Genomic DNA, 16872 nt, shown 5'->3' on the forward strand with positions numbered 1-16872 from the left:
TTTTATGTTTATTAGTACTAAAAACTAATTACACTCACTGTAACTCAGTGTGAAATAATAAAACATTCAGAAGTCCTGTGGGATCATGAATACTTTTTATATAGGTACAGTGATTTTTAAGCACTTGTGAACTTGTAAAGCAGCTGGAACGTTTGAAATAGACATATACTGATCTTTTCCCCTTTTTTCTTTCACTTAAAGTTTTATTAATACCTGGGTTCAGCATACTTTCATCTCTTTGAAAATCACAGAGCAGGGATACAGTGTTCTAGCTGCAGTATCTCAGTTCATGCTGCTCTTTTAGCAGTGATCTAACCCTGCTGAACATTCTGCAGCAACTCTGTGACCAACAATGCACTCTGACCTCAAGTGAAAGAACTTCTTACTGGGAATCAATACGCTCCAGCGTTATTCATTCATTTGACCATTCTTCATTTGATTTCGTAGCACATACCACCTCCATCAAAAACAGAAACATTCAGTCACTGTCTAATGCAGCTGCATTCATGGCACCATCCTGGCTGATTTCAGAATTTCATGATTAATCCTGCTTTCCCACATGCGCCCTCCACAAATCAAGCTAATCATCACTGAGGGACATTGAACATTACTGCAGTAGTTTCTGGAGCTCTGTTCTGTCGATCATCTTGAATATGACAACATTTAGTCTATCAAATTTAACTAATTAAAATAGCAATAGTAACAATTTATTTGAAAATTCTTGAATTATCACTTCAGCATTACACAGTATTTATAGACTTATGGAAGTGCAAACCATTCTTAGTTTATGAGCAGACCTTTCAGCTACACTGACTCATTGTGGTCTCTTATGGTCAGCTTCCAGAGGACTGATGGGTTATTGTCTTGTGTATATAATACACGGTGGGACTGGAAAAATAGAACCCCTTGTATAATGTAATACTGTCCAATAAAACAGCCTTGAACCAAATACTTCCCTCAGTTGCTGACTTGGATTGCATTAAGCTGAAAGGTTCTGCTAACATGGAATTCAGAGTTTCAACTAAAAGTGAATATCAGTTTCACACTGGTCATATTTATTGCAGGGCTTTCCTAAAAGATAGTATCACATTATATAGCAGTCTGAGTGTGTGTGAATGTCTGTCTATTTCTTGGGGTTGGGTATCCAGGAGCCAGGCTCAAACGTGTTTCCAGCGGTGGAGGGTTCCTCGCTGAGCTCCTGTTTGCCGAAGCTGGTGCTGGAGGCGTGGCCCTTGGTCAAAGTCCTTGCAGGAGTGGCCACCAGGCCTTCCTTGTACTCCTTGGCCTGTAGGGCCAGGTCTCTTTCCTCCACCTCGTTGGCCTTTAGTTTGATCTGCTCCCTGTAAGACTCATTCTTCAGCAACTCCTATAAAAATACACAGGCAGACATATGTTTCTATTCAGGGCTTCTGCAGCGCTCACAAAATTAAATTGAAGACCTTTTTAATACCACATAGAATGTTATTATATTTTAATGGTCGTACCAGTCAGAGAAAAATGGAAAACCAGTAGGAACAATGTGGCATGGAATTATTCATTAAGTATCTGAATTTATCGACATTCATATCACCTTTTCGTCAGTACTTCCAAGCTATATATATATATATATATATATATATATATATATATATATATATATATATATATATATATATATATATATATATATATATATATATATATATATATATATATATATATATATATATATATATATATATATATATGTAACAAGAATTCCTAGTAGCATAATGAATGAATTAACACGATGTGCACCCAGATAAGAGGAAGGAGACTGATGGTTGGATAAACCAACCAACAATTAACGTTTTTGCAAAAATCGTCACAGTTTTTGCTACAAGTTTATGGGCATTGACAGAAAGCACACAAAGGGGCTCTGTGGAGCTCGGCTGTGCTGAAAGCAGGTAGTTGGCGTTAGGTGACCCCGTTTCTAAAATAACGTTAGCTACTATTACATGTTACTGCCTGAAACTAAGAAATGCTGTGTTTTCATTACTTTACCACAAACTGAACACTGGCGCTAGACTGGGCTTCATTTTTTTAGTGACCGGCATAGTTGAGGGTGAGACGAGGGGTGTTCAGTTGGTTGCAGTTTAAAACCTCACAGCCAAATGCCACAAAATCCTACACATTGGGCCTTTAAGGGACCCCTTCCACAGTATAAACAGTACGAAGAATTCACTTAATTTAACGTCATTCGCCCTGCCTTCGGTTCTGAGGTGTTGGAAACGTTGAGGTGGCAGTTTCCTAAAGATCTGAGAAAATTGAGTATGACTACAAGATTACTTACTGGAACCTCCAAACGTTCCCTGCAAAGCTGAACCAGTAATAATTCCTCCTCTTTAATCAATAGCCTCTGTTTTGTCTTGGAGCAAAGCGCAAAAAAAAGCCAACTGCGCACGAGTCAAAAGCGGAGGAGACATGAAGTTGCACTGGGCAGCTTCCAGGAACAAATGTGTTTATCTGTCGAGTATGAAGAAGGGCATTTACTAGAAAAAGAAAGAGCGTGTTCAGGTAACCAATACTGGTGCAATAAACCCTGGTTAAAAATGTGGTGCTTGGAACGGGTTGTTAAACTAACATGGCAGGAGGCATTTGCAGTATAAACAGCCCTTCCAACTCATGGAAACAATTAGAAGCTGAACGAAGTCCACCAGCGGAATAGTTACCCACTTGAGCCACAGCTAGTGAGTCCAGCGATGTTAGCCTCTCCCCTAGCATGGGAAACCAAAAAGGGAAGAGAGGACTGGGCATAATGCTGTTGTGTGCTGGCAGAACTGAAGGACTGGAAAAGAGAGGGGAGAGCTGTGGCCAAAAAGCCCCGCTTTGAGGAGGGAGGGGGGGACAAACATACTGAGCTGCTTTTCCAGCCTGTTAATGACAGGATTTAATCCAATCAATTTATGTCGGCTTGGACCGGGAAGAGAGGGAGCGTGACAAGGGGTAGGGTAATGTGCTGGGAGTGAAGCCTTGGCCACATCAACACTGTCCAGCTGTCGATGGCAGCTATTGGGCAGACGCAAGGCAGAAAATTGGAAGAGAATGTTCTGGCAATGGAGGCAGGGGATGGCATTGGCCACTGGCAGGCAGAGAGGACAGAGAGATAGAAAGAGTGCCTGGTTATTGGCCTTCCAAGGGATTTCCTATAGACCCACATTTCGTCAGCCAAATAATTTCCAGCATTCTCACATTTAAAGAGCAATAAACCCAGTGAGAGGTACACGAGGGGAAAAACTGCACTCCTTCACCATTCCCATCTCGGAGACTGCCAGAAATATATAAAAAAAACCCCCCACAAAAAAAGCCGAGATGCAGGCTTTTTGCTCGGAAAAAAAAGAAAGTAAACTAGGACATGGTGTCAGTGAGCCCCTTGTTCGGAGGCTGTCTTTGCTCTCTCCGTCTCGCCATCAATGCACTTCAGCTGCTGTTTATTTTAACACCTGTCCCCCAAAGTTCCTGGATTCAGTTCGAAAACTGTAAGATAAAAACAAATCAAAGCCTTTTTTCCCTTCTCCATCTTTGCTTCTTTGCCTCCCTTGTAACCAGCCCCCCAGAGTCCAACCATCAGCACAGCAGGGAGGCGAGAGAGAGAGAGGGAGGGAGGGAGGGGAGGGGAGGTAGACGTACCTCGACGGAGGGGGGCTCCTTCCGTCTGCCTCGGATCCATGCTGGAGGAGTAGGAGAGAGGAGGTGAAAAAAAAAAAGAGGAGAGTGAGAACACCCACACAAACATACGCTGCACTAACAAAACCTGCAGTCATATTTAAAAGGGCTGCAGCTTCGGTATGGCACCGCTGAGTTTCAGGGCACTACAGCAGCTCGGTGCAACTACTGAGTAACCGCACTTGGTTGGGAAGAATGTATCCGGGGGTTTTTCAGCTGGTTTTGTTTCATTTCACCCAGCGAACTACAGGGAAACATGCAGCATTGGTAACACATCCAACACACGATGAAGTCAAAAACACCGATAGCGCTTTAGTCTAAGCAGAGCAGGGCCACTGAGTGCTGGGTCTCAGAAGAGGAAGTGTGGATGTGCTCTGATCTCTCGGATTTAAAAGTACACACTCTGTCATTCTCCATCAGTACCTCTGTCCTTCTTTCTCCTCCTGAGTAGAACTGTGTCTGTCTGTCATCTCTCTTCTTCTTTTTTTCTCTCTTTAAGGAGCTCTATTTTGGCTGAGCTGGCTGCACAGCAGAGCAGGTTAAAGGGAGCCAGGAAGAAGAGAGAGCGAGAGGGGAGAGATTTTTCTAACTCTTCCTCTAGCTAGCGCAGGGATTCTGGGCCTCTTTTATCCCTTTCTTATTTGCATCCTGATGAAAATGCATGAGGGATGGGGCGAAGCAGGATGAGGGGTTTAAGGTGGATAAAGCCAGTCTGAGACAGAGGGAACAGTTTGTATCCAGTTGTAAGAAAATTTGAAACACTATTTTATGGTACGGTTGTATAACACCGGCAGAAGGCGTCTTTGATAACTCATGAATGCGCTTTTCCCAACCCCCCATCTCACAGTATGATAAGAAAAAGAAAAAAAAAGAAAGAAAATCAATGGATTAGCCTAGCCCCCCGATAGATGCTGCCATGAATTTGTTATATTTGTGCAGCACTTTGTGTACTCTGCTGGGTAGCTCTTTTGTTAACACAGTCGTTTATCCGTAATAGTGGTAGCTGAAGTAACAGTGATGCTGCGGTCCAGACTTACCGTCCCACTCTATCGGTATGCTGCCTTCTATATATTCATATTCTGTAGGATTGGCTGTCTCTACCATCCGCTTGGCATGGACGACCCTTCCTGGAAGGAAAAAAAAAAAAGAAAAAAAAAAACAGACAGTGAGAGGTAGTGTGAGTGAGACGGGAGATTGCTCAACGGTGATGCATAGGAAGAAAAAAACGCAAAGGAAAATACAAACAAACACAAAGATGGCGCAGACACAATGCTCTCAGTCAGACAGACGCACAGACGCAGACAGACGCACAGACACACAAATACACAGAGGGATGACAGCACTGTGACAGGCCACGGATGATTACCTCGTGGCCCTCGGGCCCTTCTCCTCAGATCTCGCTGAGTGGCTCCAAATCTGGGCTAAGCCTTTATGCAAATCAGCCTCCCTTTAACCCAACCAACCACAGCCCCCCTCGCTGACAACCTCTTCCAATCACAGCGCTCCGGCTAACAATGCCCTCCAAAATCAACATCAAGCCGAGCAGGAGACAAAAGAGGTCAGATATCACAGAGAACAGGAGAGGCACGGGCTGCGCGGAATATTAAGTGCTCCTTTCCCTATCTGTATACAGCACGACGCTCGCTAGCAGCAAGGCCACCGCCAATTATTTTGGTCGAATCTGCTGATTAGACAAGTTTGGCTGGCACACAATGACATGGAGACGGAGGTAGAGGAGGAGGAGGAGGAGGAGGAGGATGGGGGGGGGACAATGGAGGGAGATAGAAACAGAATAAGAGAGGACGAGAGAATTAAAAAAAAAAAAAAAAGAGAGAGAGAGCTGGTTGTGTCTTTGTGTGGTGCAACGGGAGCTCCATACAGCGCGCACTAATAACAGGTGCTGTGTTTCCATAGTTTCTCCTCGCAGGTAGCCGGATGTCCATCCATCGCTTCCATCCCCTCTGAGAAATGATGAGGCAAGGAAGGAGGAGGTAGAGGTAGAGGGAGAGCGGGAGAGGGAGAGACGGAGAGAGAGAGTGATGATGCATGGCAAACATGGCTAGGAGGAGAGAAATGGATGGGCAAGGAAAACAACACGCTCCAAAACACAGACAATCTGTCAGGATTCCATCACCGTTTTCTCCGCAGCTGACTGGACACGGACAAATGGAGGCAAGCACCTCCATGCACACCGCAGACTGATGGCCTTAATGTTTACTTCAGCCATGACAGATAGCTATGGCATGGCAATGGATGAATGATGGCACTCAAAAGTGGTAGAGAGGAGGCTCCGCGTGTGCCTTCTTCATAAAAGTATTTATGCTCTGTTTTTTTATTCTTACTTCTTGGGAAAAAAAAGGAGGAAATCATGCATATGCTGTTCTGTAATTATGCCTTATGAGGATGATTCCTTTCCATACTTTACCCAGCCTATATAGTAATCAGGTCAGCTAATTAGGCTAGTATTGCTTTGGTTCTGCTTTGGTTCCCACTAGATTGTCACTATAGGGCCTCACAGGCTCCTGCTCTGCAGCTTTACTTTTCTTACATCCAGGTCTGACAAGAAAAAAAAAAAAAAGAAAAACACCGCAAGTCTCTCAACTTATCTGCAAAACTAGCCCGGCAGTGTGTAAAAGTTCATTCTATGATCTCCACATTTGTTTACATGTGTGCCTTAAAAACACCTTCTGAGGCACAGTTTCCTTGATAAACCCCACGATAGAAGAACAAAAAAGAAAAAACCTAAAACTGCCGGTAAACAAAAAGGCTGCTGTTCTCCAGGCAATACTAACAAAATACATTTAACAGGTATGCTAATTATACACAGATCCTATCCATATTTGCATTGGGGTGTGGGTGGCGGTACACTGAAATGGCGCAATTACGACACAGTCCCCCACAAGCAATGTGCTTAGCTGCAGCTAATGCCTAACTAATAAGCATAGAGAGAGGCACCCACTTCTTCTGTCTCTATCTCTCTCCGCTAGGTTGCATCTTCCCCCCTCTGCTCTCTGTCACACTCCAACATGGCTCTCTCCTCTTGTCTTGTTGCTTTTTGCAGCATGACTAAACCCCTTCCACCACGGCTTTTTATCCTTGGATTTGAATAACAAATACAGTATGTACATATATTTATGAAACACGGCTGAACCTCCCACCACATACACATTGGGAGGAGGCTTGTCGGTCTGATTGGGTGGGTGGGTGGGGGGGGGGTATCTCGCTCTCTTGGTAATATCTGATCTGGGACAAGTGCGAAACGAAAAAAAAGAGAAAGAAAAAGAACATAGGCCTATATGATATTCTGCAATGCAATTTCAAAGGCAATGCACCACCATTATAAAAAACAAATCTGATTACCTCACAGGAGCACATGCAAGAATAGGGAAAGAGTAAATACACATCATTAAAAATGTAAAACAGCAAAACTTTCTTGTGGTCGCTGGGTTTATTTACAAGAGTATAATCACTGCGTATAACCCCACTGCTAATGTAATCTAGCATAACAGAATTGACCGGCCTGACACAGTATTTGCATGCTGATTCGTCTTCTTAAGGGGCCGCCTGCAACTAATGATTACTGTCACTGCCAATTATTCTACAGTCTTGAAGTTTTTTCAAATTTTTCAAATCAAACAAACGCCTCACAGTACCAATGTGCTACAACCTATTTTCAATTTAATGGATTTAAAATGTAGTCCGTCAGCAGAGTTCAAAACCATGTCTAAAGATCGCTTACTTTGTCCGACCGATTAAAAACAATTACCATCACAATTTCCCTAAGTGACATCTTCAAATGGCTTCTTTTTGTCCAACCACTAGTCAAAAACCCAAACACTCTTCATTTACTGTCATTGATGACAACGAGAAGCAGCAAATCCTTATAATATTTAGGAAGCTAGAACATGAATTTCTTACATTTTCACTTGAAAAATGACTCAAAAGTATCAGTTATCAAAATAGTTGGAAATTAAGTTTCTTTCAGACAACTTAAGGTTTTATCTGCAACTTTATAATAACAGTCATTAATTAATGGTACATTTATAGCCAATTAAACTTTAGTTCACAGTTTTTTCACTGTTAACAAAGAAGAAAATCCTCAAAACTATTTATCAAATATGTCAAAGTAGTACTGCACATCAGCTGCAACTTTACAGTAAACAACTGCTTAATAAAAAGATTTATTAACAGTGCAATAACTTATAACTAAAGTTAATCAACTACACATTTACCTTGTATTAATGATGGGTATTAAAAAGTTATATGGATTAATCAACTAATCCAAACTGCTCAGCTGGAAAACTGTTGAAAGAAAATCTAGATATGTTTTTTTCTTTTTACAATGCTGTAAAACAGAAAAAAGCAAGTACTTGTATGTTGTTATGATGTTTAAACGCTCTAAGTAGTCAATGTTGTTACAAATTGCAAACATAGGAAGGGCATGAACAAAAAAACCCAACAAAACACAGAGGACATCTAACCATTTATATGACGGGTGCGCAAACTTTTTCTCTGGATGGATCGAAAGAGAAACAAAACGTTTGGCTGTGGGCAAAAAACAAGCACCTTTATGTACTGTATTGTATTATTAAGATGCAAAACTTGGTAACAGGATCGCTGCGCGGAGTGTCACAAAGTTCTCTTCCGTACGTTAAATGGAAGAATTAGAATAAAGTATCAGCATTTCTACTGATCAGCTGATCATAAAGCCATCCCCTTGATTTTACTGATGATCGACTAGCTCTCATATCGCCCATACTTTGGGATCTCTGACATTGATAGCCATCAAAATAGGTGTGAGCCGTCAGACCTGCAACCTCCCTCTCCCCCCACAGAGAGCGAGAGAGAGCGAGAGAGAAAGAGAGATGTATGAAAGGTGTTAGGAGCTCTCGATCTCAGCAGGGCCCCTTGTGACAGGTCTGCCTTCTCATCACTCACTGGGGGAAACCTACTTACCAGTCAAATACACACACTCATACACACACACACACATGCACACACACACATGCGCGCGCACAGGCTACAGAGCAGGCAGATTAACCTGAGGGACAGGAGCGAGGATGCTGCCTCTCACCGTGAAGGACAAACGCATCGCGGCGTTGGAGAGGGGGAGGGGCCAGCGGCAGGAGGAATGAAATCCCACCACATAAATATTCATGAGCCATCTCACCTGTCTGAGCGCGACTCATCTGTGAGCCTAGCTGTGGAACCGGAGGGGGAGGGGAGAGGAGAGAAGGAGGGGAGGAAGGGAGGAGACACGGGGAGGCAGGATGGGTGAGGGGGTTGCCGTGGCAGCCAGATCGAGAGCCAATCACAACGGCGGGTGCGCCGATCCTTCCTGTTCCTCGGAATGAGACGTGATGCGCTCAGAGGGCTGCTCTTTGAACCCTGAACGCACCCCGCTAAACTCCATCACCTGCTTCAACACACACACACACACACACACACACACACACACACACACAAACCCCCAACTTCACACATCAGCTCCCAGGTGAGTACTGCTGGGGGGGTGGGGGGTGCGACCTGAGAGGTTTTTCACCTCCACAATGTCATTCAGGGTGTCTTGGGCTGTCTCTCTAGCGGTGTGCACTCTGTCTTTGATTACAGACGCAAGATGTCAGGGGAACACTCTTGGATTGGCGACATCCAGGTATGGAGAGCCCAATAAAACTCAGATACAGCAAAACACAATGAACTCTCTGCATCAGGCTCTGACTAGTGGACCCGCATCTTTTGCTCCTCATCACCAACGCCGACACCTACCCCGAGAAACACTACGTTCACCTGTCTTCCACCTACAGCCACACAATTTGCAAAAATATCAGGAAAGTGCAGTGTTCAAGCAGCAAGAAGCTGCCATTGTCTGATAAAAAGGTCAAATGAGTGACAAAACAGCCTCATAATGAAGCGCTGCAGAGATGCCCTGGGCTACAAATCTCGTTCTCTAGACTGTCTGATCCAAACCCCCCGACAAATGACTCATCAGCATGATTTTTAATAGCTTTTCAGTGAAAATGCTAATCATGATGCAAAAATGATCATCCCCACTAATGATAGTGATCACATCATAATCGCAATATCTGTCAAAATAACAACAATATCGTTTCCTTTTTACCGTATCATGCAGCTTTAACTGAACCACTTACAACCTGGGCTGGGTGATGGATCAATATTATATTGTTACCATGATATGAGACTACATAAAGTGCTGATATGGCTAAGTGTCGTCCCTTCCTGGTTTTAAAGGCTTGTTCTGGTACTTGTTTTACCCTCTTAGCCATTATATCCATTATTGTGTTAAAGGGTGAGTCACCCAAAAATGAAATTAATTCATTATCTTTTCACTGTCATGCTGATGACGTTTTGCAGTCCACAACACATTTATAGAGCTTCATTTTTGACATTTTTCCAAATGTGCTTTATGGGGCCATTCTGTGTCTCTCTCGGTTGTTTAGTAGAAAGCTGCAGTGCTGTTTTCTCTGTGACGCTCCAAATATGTTATGTCGACTACAAAACTTCAACTGACTTTCCATCAGCATGAAGGTGAAACTAGATACTGACTGAATTTAGATTTTTCTAATATTTTCCAAAAGTACTAATAGTCATCCCTACAATCTTGATATTGAGGTTTTGAGTCAACAGTTTTGCCTCCAGTTCTAGCATTTACTTGGTGCTTTTCATAGAAAAAAGAAATTAAGATATAAAGTATATGTGTATATATAGATATTGTGTATTGCTATACAGCCTGCAATATTATTTTAAGGGCAACCCTCCTCTTCCACTTCTGCCTCTCAGTAGACAGCAGAGCGAGCAGCTGTCTCGGGATTCATGCTCGTGCAGGGCGAAGCAGCGACTTTAAGGCCTGACACTGTGTTGGAACAAAAAGCCGTCCTGACACAGCGTAGGCCACCAGCCTGGTTTGAGCCCAGTTTATTCCTCTCCAGCTGAGCTGTGCGCTGCGGAGGGACTGAGGGGGACGAGCACGTGCATGGTAATGGACAGCTTTATGAAGACGGAGTGATCCGATAAGCATCAGTGATACAAGGACAGCCAGGTACCAATACCGACTCTCCTTCTCTCTCCGTCTCTCCTTCTCTTCCTCCAATCTCTTTCCCTGGAAAAAAAAAAAATGGAGGGGATGTGTGAGGCCTGTAACCATGGATACCCATTAGCCCTGAGCCTAGTGACGCGGGATGAGGTTTAGAGGGAAAAGGCCAGCCGTTGTTTTGCATCAGTCCTGGTGGGAGGAGGAGCTTACAGGCGTAAAGTAGGCCTGCTGCTGCACTTTTTTTTTTTTTTTTTTTTTAAATTCAGCCCTCATTCTGTTTGTCCCTGTTGCTGTCAATCCCGCCGAGGCTTGAGGGACTCACGGCAGAACAGAGGAGAATAATTCATATAAAAGTAATAACATGCTGAAAAGAATGCTCTGATTTCCCCTGTGTGTTGCTTTTAACCAAGTGCGGGCTTACTTGAGGGTGGAAGGGGACGCTTTAGCCCCACTTCCACTTAAGACCACCCATCCTCTTGAAGTCTCTTCCCTGCCCTGATGGGTTAGAGAGAAAAAAGGCCAGGAAGTTGGCGTCCTTTGTGAGGCCGTGGAGCGGTGTGCGCGGACACCCCTCCTTCCTTCCCCGGCAAACCTCCGAGGCCCGTGCAAGCTTGTGATGTCCATACACCCAGCTGTCCACCCCTTTCTATTCACCTCCATCACTCTCATCCAACCCCCTTCCTTTTCCTCCCAATGCACCTCCAGTCCCCCCCCCACTCTCTCCCTCCATTAACCTACCTCCACCTTCTATCTCTCCCCCTCTATGTGTCTGCCTGTTCCACCCACTCATTTCACCCTCTTTCTGTCAGAAAACCCTCCTTTCACTTTCACTCTCTCCATTCTTCCCCCACTCTATAATTTCACCCCATATGTCAGCATCCCCCTTGTTCTTTGTCACTCACTTTCTATACCCCACCTTCTTCTCCACCCTCTGTGGCGTCTCCCTCGGCCTTATCTTTCCTCCCTTACCCCTAGCCAGATTTCTCTCTCTGCCTGTCTGCTTTATTAAAATATTCCGAACTGAATAAGCAGCGGCGGGCTCCAGGAGGATGTCTGCATGTGTGTCGGTCCGTCTGTCAGTCTTTCTGGCTGAGTTTCTGACAGACAAGGAGCCCCGAGGTGTCAAAACATCTCGCTGGCCATCTGACCAGAGAGAGAGACGTGAACGCATTGGACGGTGAATCACGTCTGGGCGAAACGGGAGAGGGGGAGAAAAAAAAAAGAAGTATTTGATTAATCATTAACTGCCTGCAAATGCTCGCCAAACTGCAAATCAGTTTGGAGGTGCTACAAACAATCACATTCATGTAAAATTTGTAGGTTACGCCGCACTTAATGGACCTGCAAACGCTTAAACTGCTCATACTGGAGCTTGGCCCATTTGTAATGTTCAACCATAAGAAATAAAATGTGCCTGTTTCTCATTTTCAGCATCTATCTTTTCAAATGCCTTTTTAATGAAGTAGTTAAGCCACTCCATGATGTTCCGCCGCGTACACATACAAACACACACTTGGCAAACTCTATACAGCAAGATGAGTTAAACCCACTTGGTTTCCCTATAATGATTAAACAACCTTCATTCAAACCCCGTGCACAGCGACGCTCGCTGATCAATTAACGTGATTCACTGTAACGGCTCCGGACATTACCGTTCCATGGTAAACACTGACTTGGTGTCCTACTGTAGGATAGACCTTCCTTCATCACACCCTGGGGATGACTTGTGGCAGAATAAACAGCCATTTGGACCCTCGTCTCTCTCCGCTGCGACTCTTTCCATGGAAATGTGCGGCTTGAATCAACGCTCTGATGACACACAGCCATCTGTTGTTGTGTTAAGTGTGTTTGGGCATGAAGTGGAGAGAAAACACACAATTGCAGAATTTGTTTTTTTCCCCTCCTTTTTTAAAAAACACAAAGAAGATACAAATGTGCGCGCGCACTCTCACTCACTCACTCACTCTCACACACACACACACACACACACACACACACACACACACACACACACACACACACACACACACACACACACACACACACACACACACCAGAGTGTGTAGACGTGATGCCACGCAAACATGTACACAATCTAAAGACGCACACACTGGCACAACGACGCACACACGCACACCTCCTCCCTCTGTCCCCAGAGTCACCCATCCTGAAATAGCAGAACTGAGGCCTTTTCAGTTTTTCACTTCATAGAACAGAGCTGGGGAATCAAATAAATAATAGACAAAGAGAAGAGGGATAGTGATAGGACGACAAGTCAATGCATCTTTTCTCTGCAACAGTGTGGCACACCTCTGAAGAACCTCCGAATCCCCTCCATTCTCCACACGGTGGAGAGGACCAATAGATTAAAACTGCATGGCACACACTGCTTAAATGAATAGCGCTAAAAATACATCCTTTTCACTGAGACATGAAAGGAAACTGCCTTTCCCCTGTCCAGTATTGAGCAGCCATTGATTCCAAGACAAAGGCTACACCTCCTCAAAGAGGTAAGAAAAATAGCAATCATACAGGCAATTATTTTCAAATGTGCCTGCAGCGGCCGATAATGTCAGCGCGCCTCTCTTCCTAAATAAAGGGAGGGAAGGCAGGCGTCAAAGCTGCAGGCCCACTGCCCAAGACGAATGAGCCCATCCGCAGAATGCTTCGCTTTCATCCGGGCAGCATGACACGGCGCCCCATGCAGTGTGAGGCAGAGCTGGGGCCTGGGGGACAGACGCATACAGAAAGAGAGAAGAATATAGATTCTCTATTGAGCTCCATGGAGCCAACACCAAGGCAAAGACCTTCTAAAGACCAGTGGCCAGATTGCCAGTGGCTTTCTCTTGTAGCCCTGCCATAGATAACAATCACTGGGGCTCCACAGCCTATAGCACAGTTCTCTCTATGGGGCGGCAGCACACAGTAGGCCTCTTTTAGCTGGGCCTTTTCTAAAGGCAGAGACAGAGGCCGACATTCTCCCCTCTCTAGGCGTGTACTTCAGACTCAGGCCCTTTTCATTTTGATGTGCAGCAGCATCTGAAGGAGAGGGGGATAGAAAGCTCTCTGCTGGGTCTAGCCCTCCACACACTGCTGAACTCCTCTGTTGTGAATAGAAATCTTCACTGGACTGAGCTTCAAAGGAGGAAAATCAAGAGGCAGCGGTGAAGGGGAGGCGCCAGGGAAGGAAGGACTAACTGGAGGCAAATAAAGAGGTCAACCCGAGGAGAAATCTGGACAGTCGTCGAGACAGGATAGGACAAATTCACGCACAAAACAAGAAAAAAGTAAAAAAAAAAAAAAAAAAAAGGTAGCTCGCTTTTTCTGTCTTAGCGGCCATTAACGTGCTCGTACACAGCCAACCACACGCAGAATTGCTTACGCCCCAGTTTTCTAAAGTTAACAGACTGAGAGAGGTAGAAAATGGGAGCAGCAAAGCATGGATAAAGGTAGAGAGGGATGGACGGAACGCTGGGGATGGACAAATGAATACACAAAGTAGGCAGGAGGAGAGCGGGAGGGAGAGGAGAGAGACTCCTCACCTACTTCAACCACCACTCGTGCGCTGCAGTGGAAAGCCCTGCGGTCCATGCCTTAAGGCCCTGAGCCCACGCTTGGCCTATCAGTTTAAGATCAAAAAGAGCTCGCTTTAGCAAGACATATGGACTGAATAATGCATCTGCTTTATTTCCACAAGGCTGGACGGGGTGAGTGGCAGAAAAAAAGAGAGAGCAAGGCAAATGTGCGTTCCATTTATTTTGTATTTGTTTATTATGACCGTATACGAGCCCGTGTGTGTGTGTGTGTGTGTGTGTGTGTGAGCCTGCTGGGTCTTTATGAGTGTGTTTGTTCGGAACCAGTGTTTCCACGGGCCAACTAGCCTCTGCACAGTGTCAGTCACTGTGATTGGACAGCGAACGCGGTAGCCTGTAGCGTGCTAGAAAATGGGCTTGTGTGATGTCTCATTTGAATAGTCTGACAGCCAGGGGTGGAGGAGCAGCCTTGTAATGAATTATAAATACGAGGTGGGCGCAAGTTTCCCCTGCAAACTGCTGAGAAAAGGTGAAGCTCAAAGTCAAGTTCAGTCAGACTGAGGGAAAGCGGGCTCGCGGCCTGCTGGAGGTCCGTTCCTCTCCAGCAAAACAAAAACACAACAACAGCTTGGTTTTGTCCTCTGAGGAAAGGACCGCTGACTGTATATATCTATTTTGCCTATGCAAGTCAAAGGAAGATTTAATCTTTATGTAACATGGCACCAAGAGGAGGAGACAAACAAATGCATATGTAGATGGGACACGCTTATTCCCAGACAACTGCTGTGTTGTGCATTTCTCTGTAGGACAAATACAGTTTCTGGGATGGGAATCGTAGGGCTGTAAGGAACGATTGTTCTTGTTACAGATCGTTTTCTTGATTAATGAATTAATCTATCAGCCTATAATTGTCTGAAAATGGTGGAAAATGTCAAACAGTGTTTCCAAAAGCTCATGTCTGCGTCCTCAAATTTTCTGGTTTTGTCCAAGGAAATGAACATCTAACTTTCAGAGAGAGTAAGGACACCAGAAAAATATTAACGTCCAAAAAGTTTCATTCCGAAAAGGTTGAAATTGAAAGTAGAAAAAAAATGACTCAAACCAAAACATTATCGAAATCACGACTGATTAACTGATCTTCAGAGTGGACTCCAAGGCGTAATATCCACGGCAAATATCATGAAGTGTAACTCCTTTGTTACTAACAAGCCTAAATCCATGACTGGTTAACCAGCAGCATCATGTCTGGAGCAGGCAAAGGTCGTGCTCTTGGACCTGTGACCCCTGACCTGCAGCCTATAGTCTGAGCAGGACCCCTGCTGATGATGATTTATGTTGCTGAGGGGAAGGGAAAGTGGGATTCCTAGCCTGGATTCTGCTAACGAGTTAAGTAAGAATGACAGGACTCGCGAAAAACGAAAGCGTGCATGGCACAAAAATCACTGGAATTTTCCACATTTAGTTTTTGTTATCATCTGATCAATGCAATGGTCGGTATTCTCCTTCTTGGAAGACAGGCTCCTGTGCCGGGGAGCCACCACACCTCCACTCCCCGCGCTGAGATGAGTCATCACAACGGCCTCAGCATCTCCCCTCCCCGTCCTAGACACACTTCTTCAAGAGGGGACGACTGGAGAGGGACTCACAGTAAAGCCTGAGCACCGAGTCACGTCCTTGGCTTTCTAACAGTCATGCATGGCGTGAAGGACACCACTGGCGTTGCACCATGGATTAGCCCGATGACACACATCTCCATCTTGGCTTGAGCACTACAGACTGTGGCACTGCCATGTCTCAGTAGGGATATATGACCTCCTTCTAAATCCTCGCTGCAGACATGTCATCATTTCATCTGCAACAGTGGAGGACTTGCTCTCCTCTTTTGAAGGCCAGTGACAGTGGAGCTGCCCCCCTCAGAATGAGTAAGATCTGAAACTGCACTTAGCTGAGAAGTCTCGTTAAAGACACTAAAGGAGGGGGAAGCTCTTACTGAAGTGGTTGCTCCATCTAGTGGCCAGCTTTTCACACTACACATGGCGAAAGGGTAAAGGTAAAAGTCACAACAGCACATGGAAAAGGAGAGTGATAACATAACACAAAAACACACTGCTAGCTTCTTTTTTTCCACCAGAGTACAGTATGCGTGGCTAGCTATACAAAAACACTGGGGTAATAAAAGGTAGGCGGTGTCGTGGAGAAAACAACCGTGGCCTGTACAAACAGAGGACTGTCAGGGGCGGATGAAGTTCAAAATTAGGTTTAATCCCTGCCTTTGGAGCCATCTCCATTATCTTCACCTGCGGGGATAAAGGATGTAAACACACTAGCTAAGCGTGGCTCAACAAGGCTTAACTTACCTGTCCATGTCTTCTGCTCTGGGACAGAATAATATTTATTCCCCAAATGATCCGTCCCGACGTGTTCGCGCACTAGTCCAAACGTACGCCGCAGAACCCCGGCGATCCTGCTCATTTTTACAGGATAACCCAAAGGTTTTTTGGGTTTTGTTTTGGAGTGTCCCCTGTTAGCTGCTGCCTGCCTGCCCTCCTCTCACTGGGCTGTTTATGCAAGTGTTCGTGGGTTGGGAAGAGATTTAATAAGCCG

The 16872-nt window shown here is 44.9% G+C and overlaps 1 protein-coding gene across 1 annotated transcript; it reads right to left on the reverse strand.

Moving 5' to 3' along the window:
- Nucleotides 1-83: 83 nt before the first annotated feature.
- On the reverse strand, nt 84-16847 carry ndufaf2 (NADH:ubiquinone oxidoreductase complex assembly factor 2). Its single transcript, XM_037098978.1, has 4 exons — nt 16626-16847; nt 4722-4811; nt 3649-3689; nt 84-1366 (listed from the first exon to the last, which is right to left on the reverse strand). The coding sequence occupies exons 1-4, from the start codon at nt 16738-16740 to the stop codon at nt 1124-1126; spliced, it is 489 nt and encodes a 162-aa protein (XP_036954873.1). The 5' UTR covers nt 16741-16847; the 3' UTR covers nt 84-1123.
- Between the last annotated feature and the right edge of the window lie 25 nt (nt 16848-16872).

Source organism: Acanthopagrus latus, chromosome 5, assembly GCF_904848185.1.
Source record: "Acanthopagrus latus isolate v.2019 chromosome 5, fAcaLat1.1, whole genome shotgun sequence".
Taxonomy (NCBI): Eukaryota; Metazoa; Chordata; class Actinopteri; order Spariformes; family Sparidae; genus Acanthopagrus; species Acanthopagrus latus.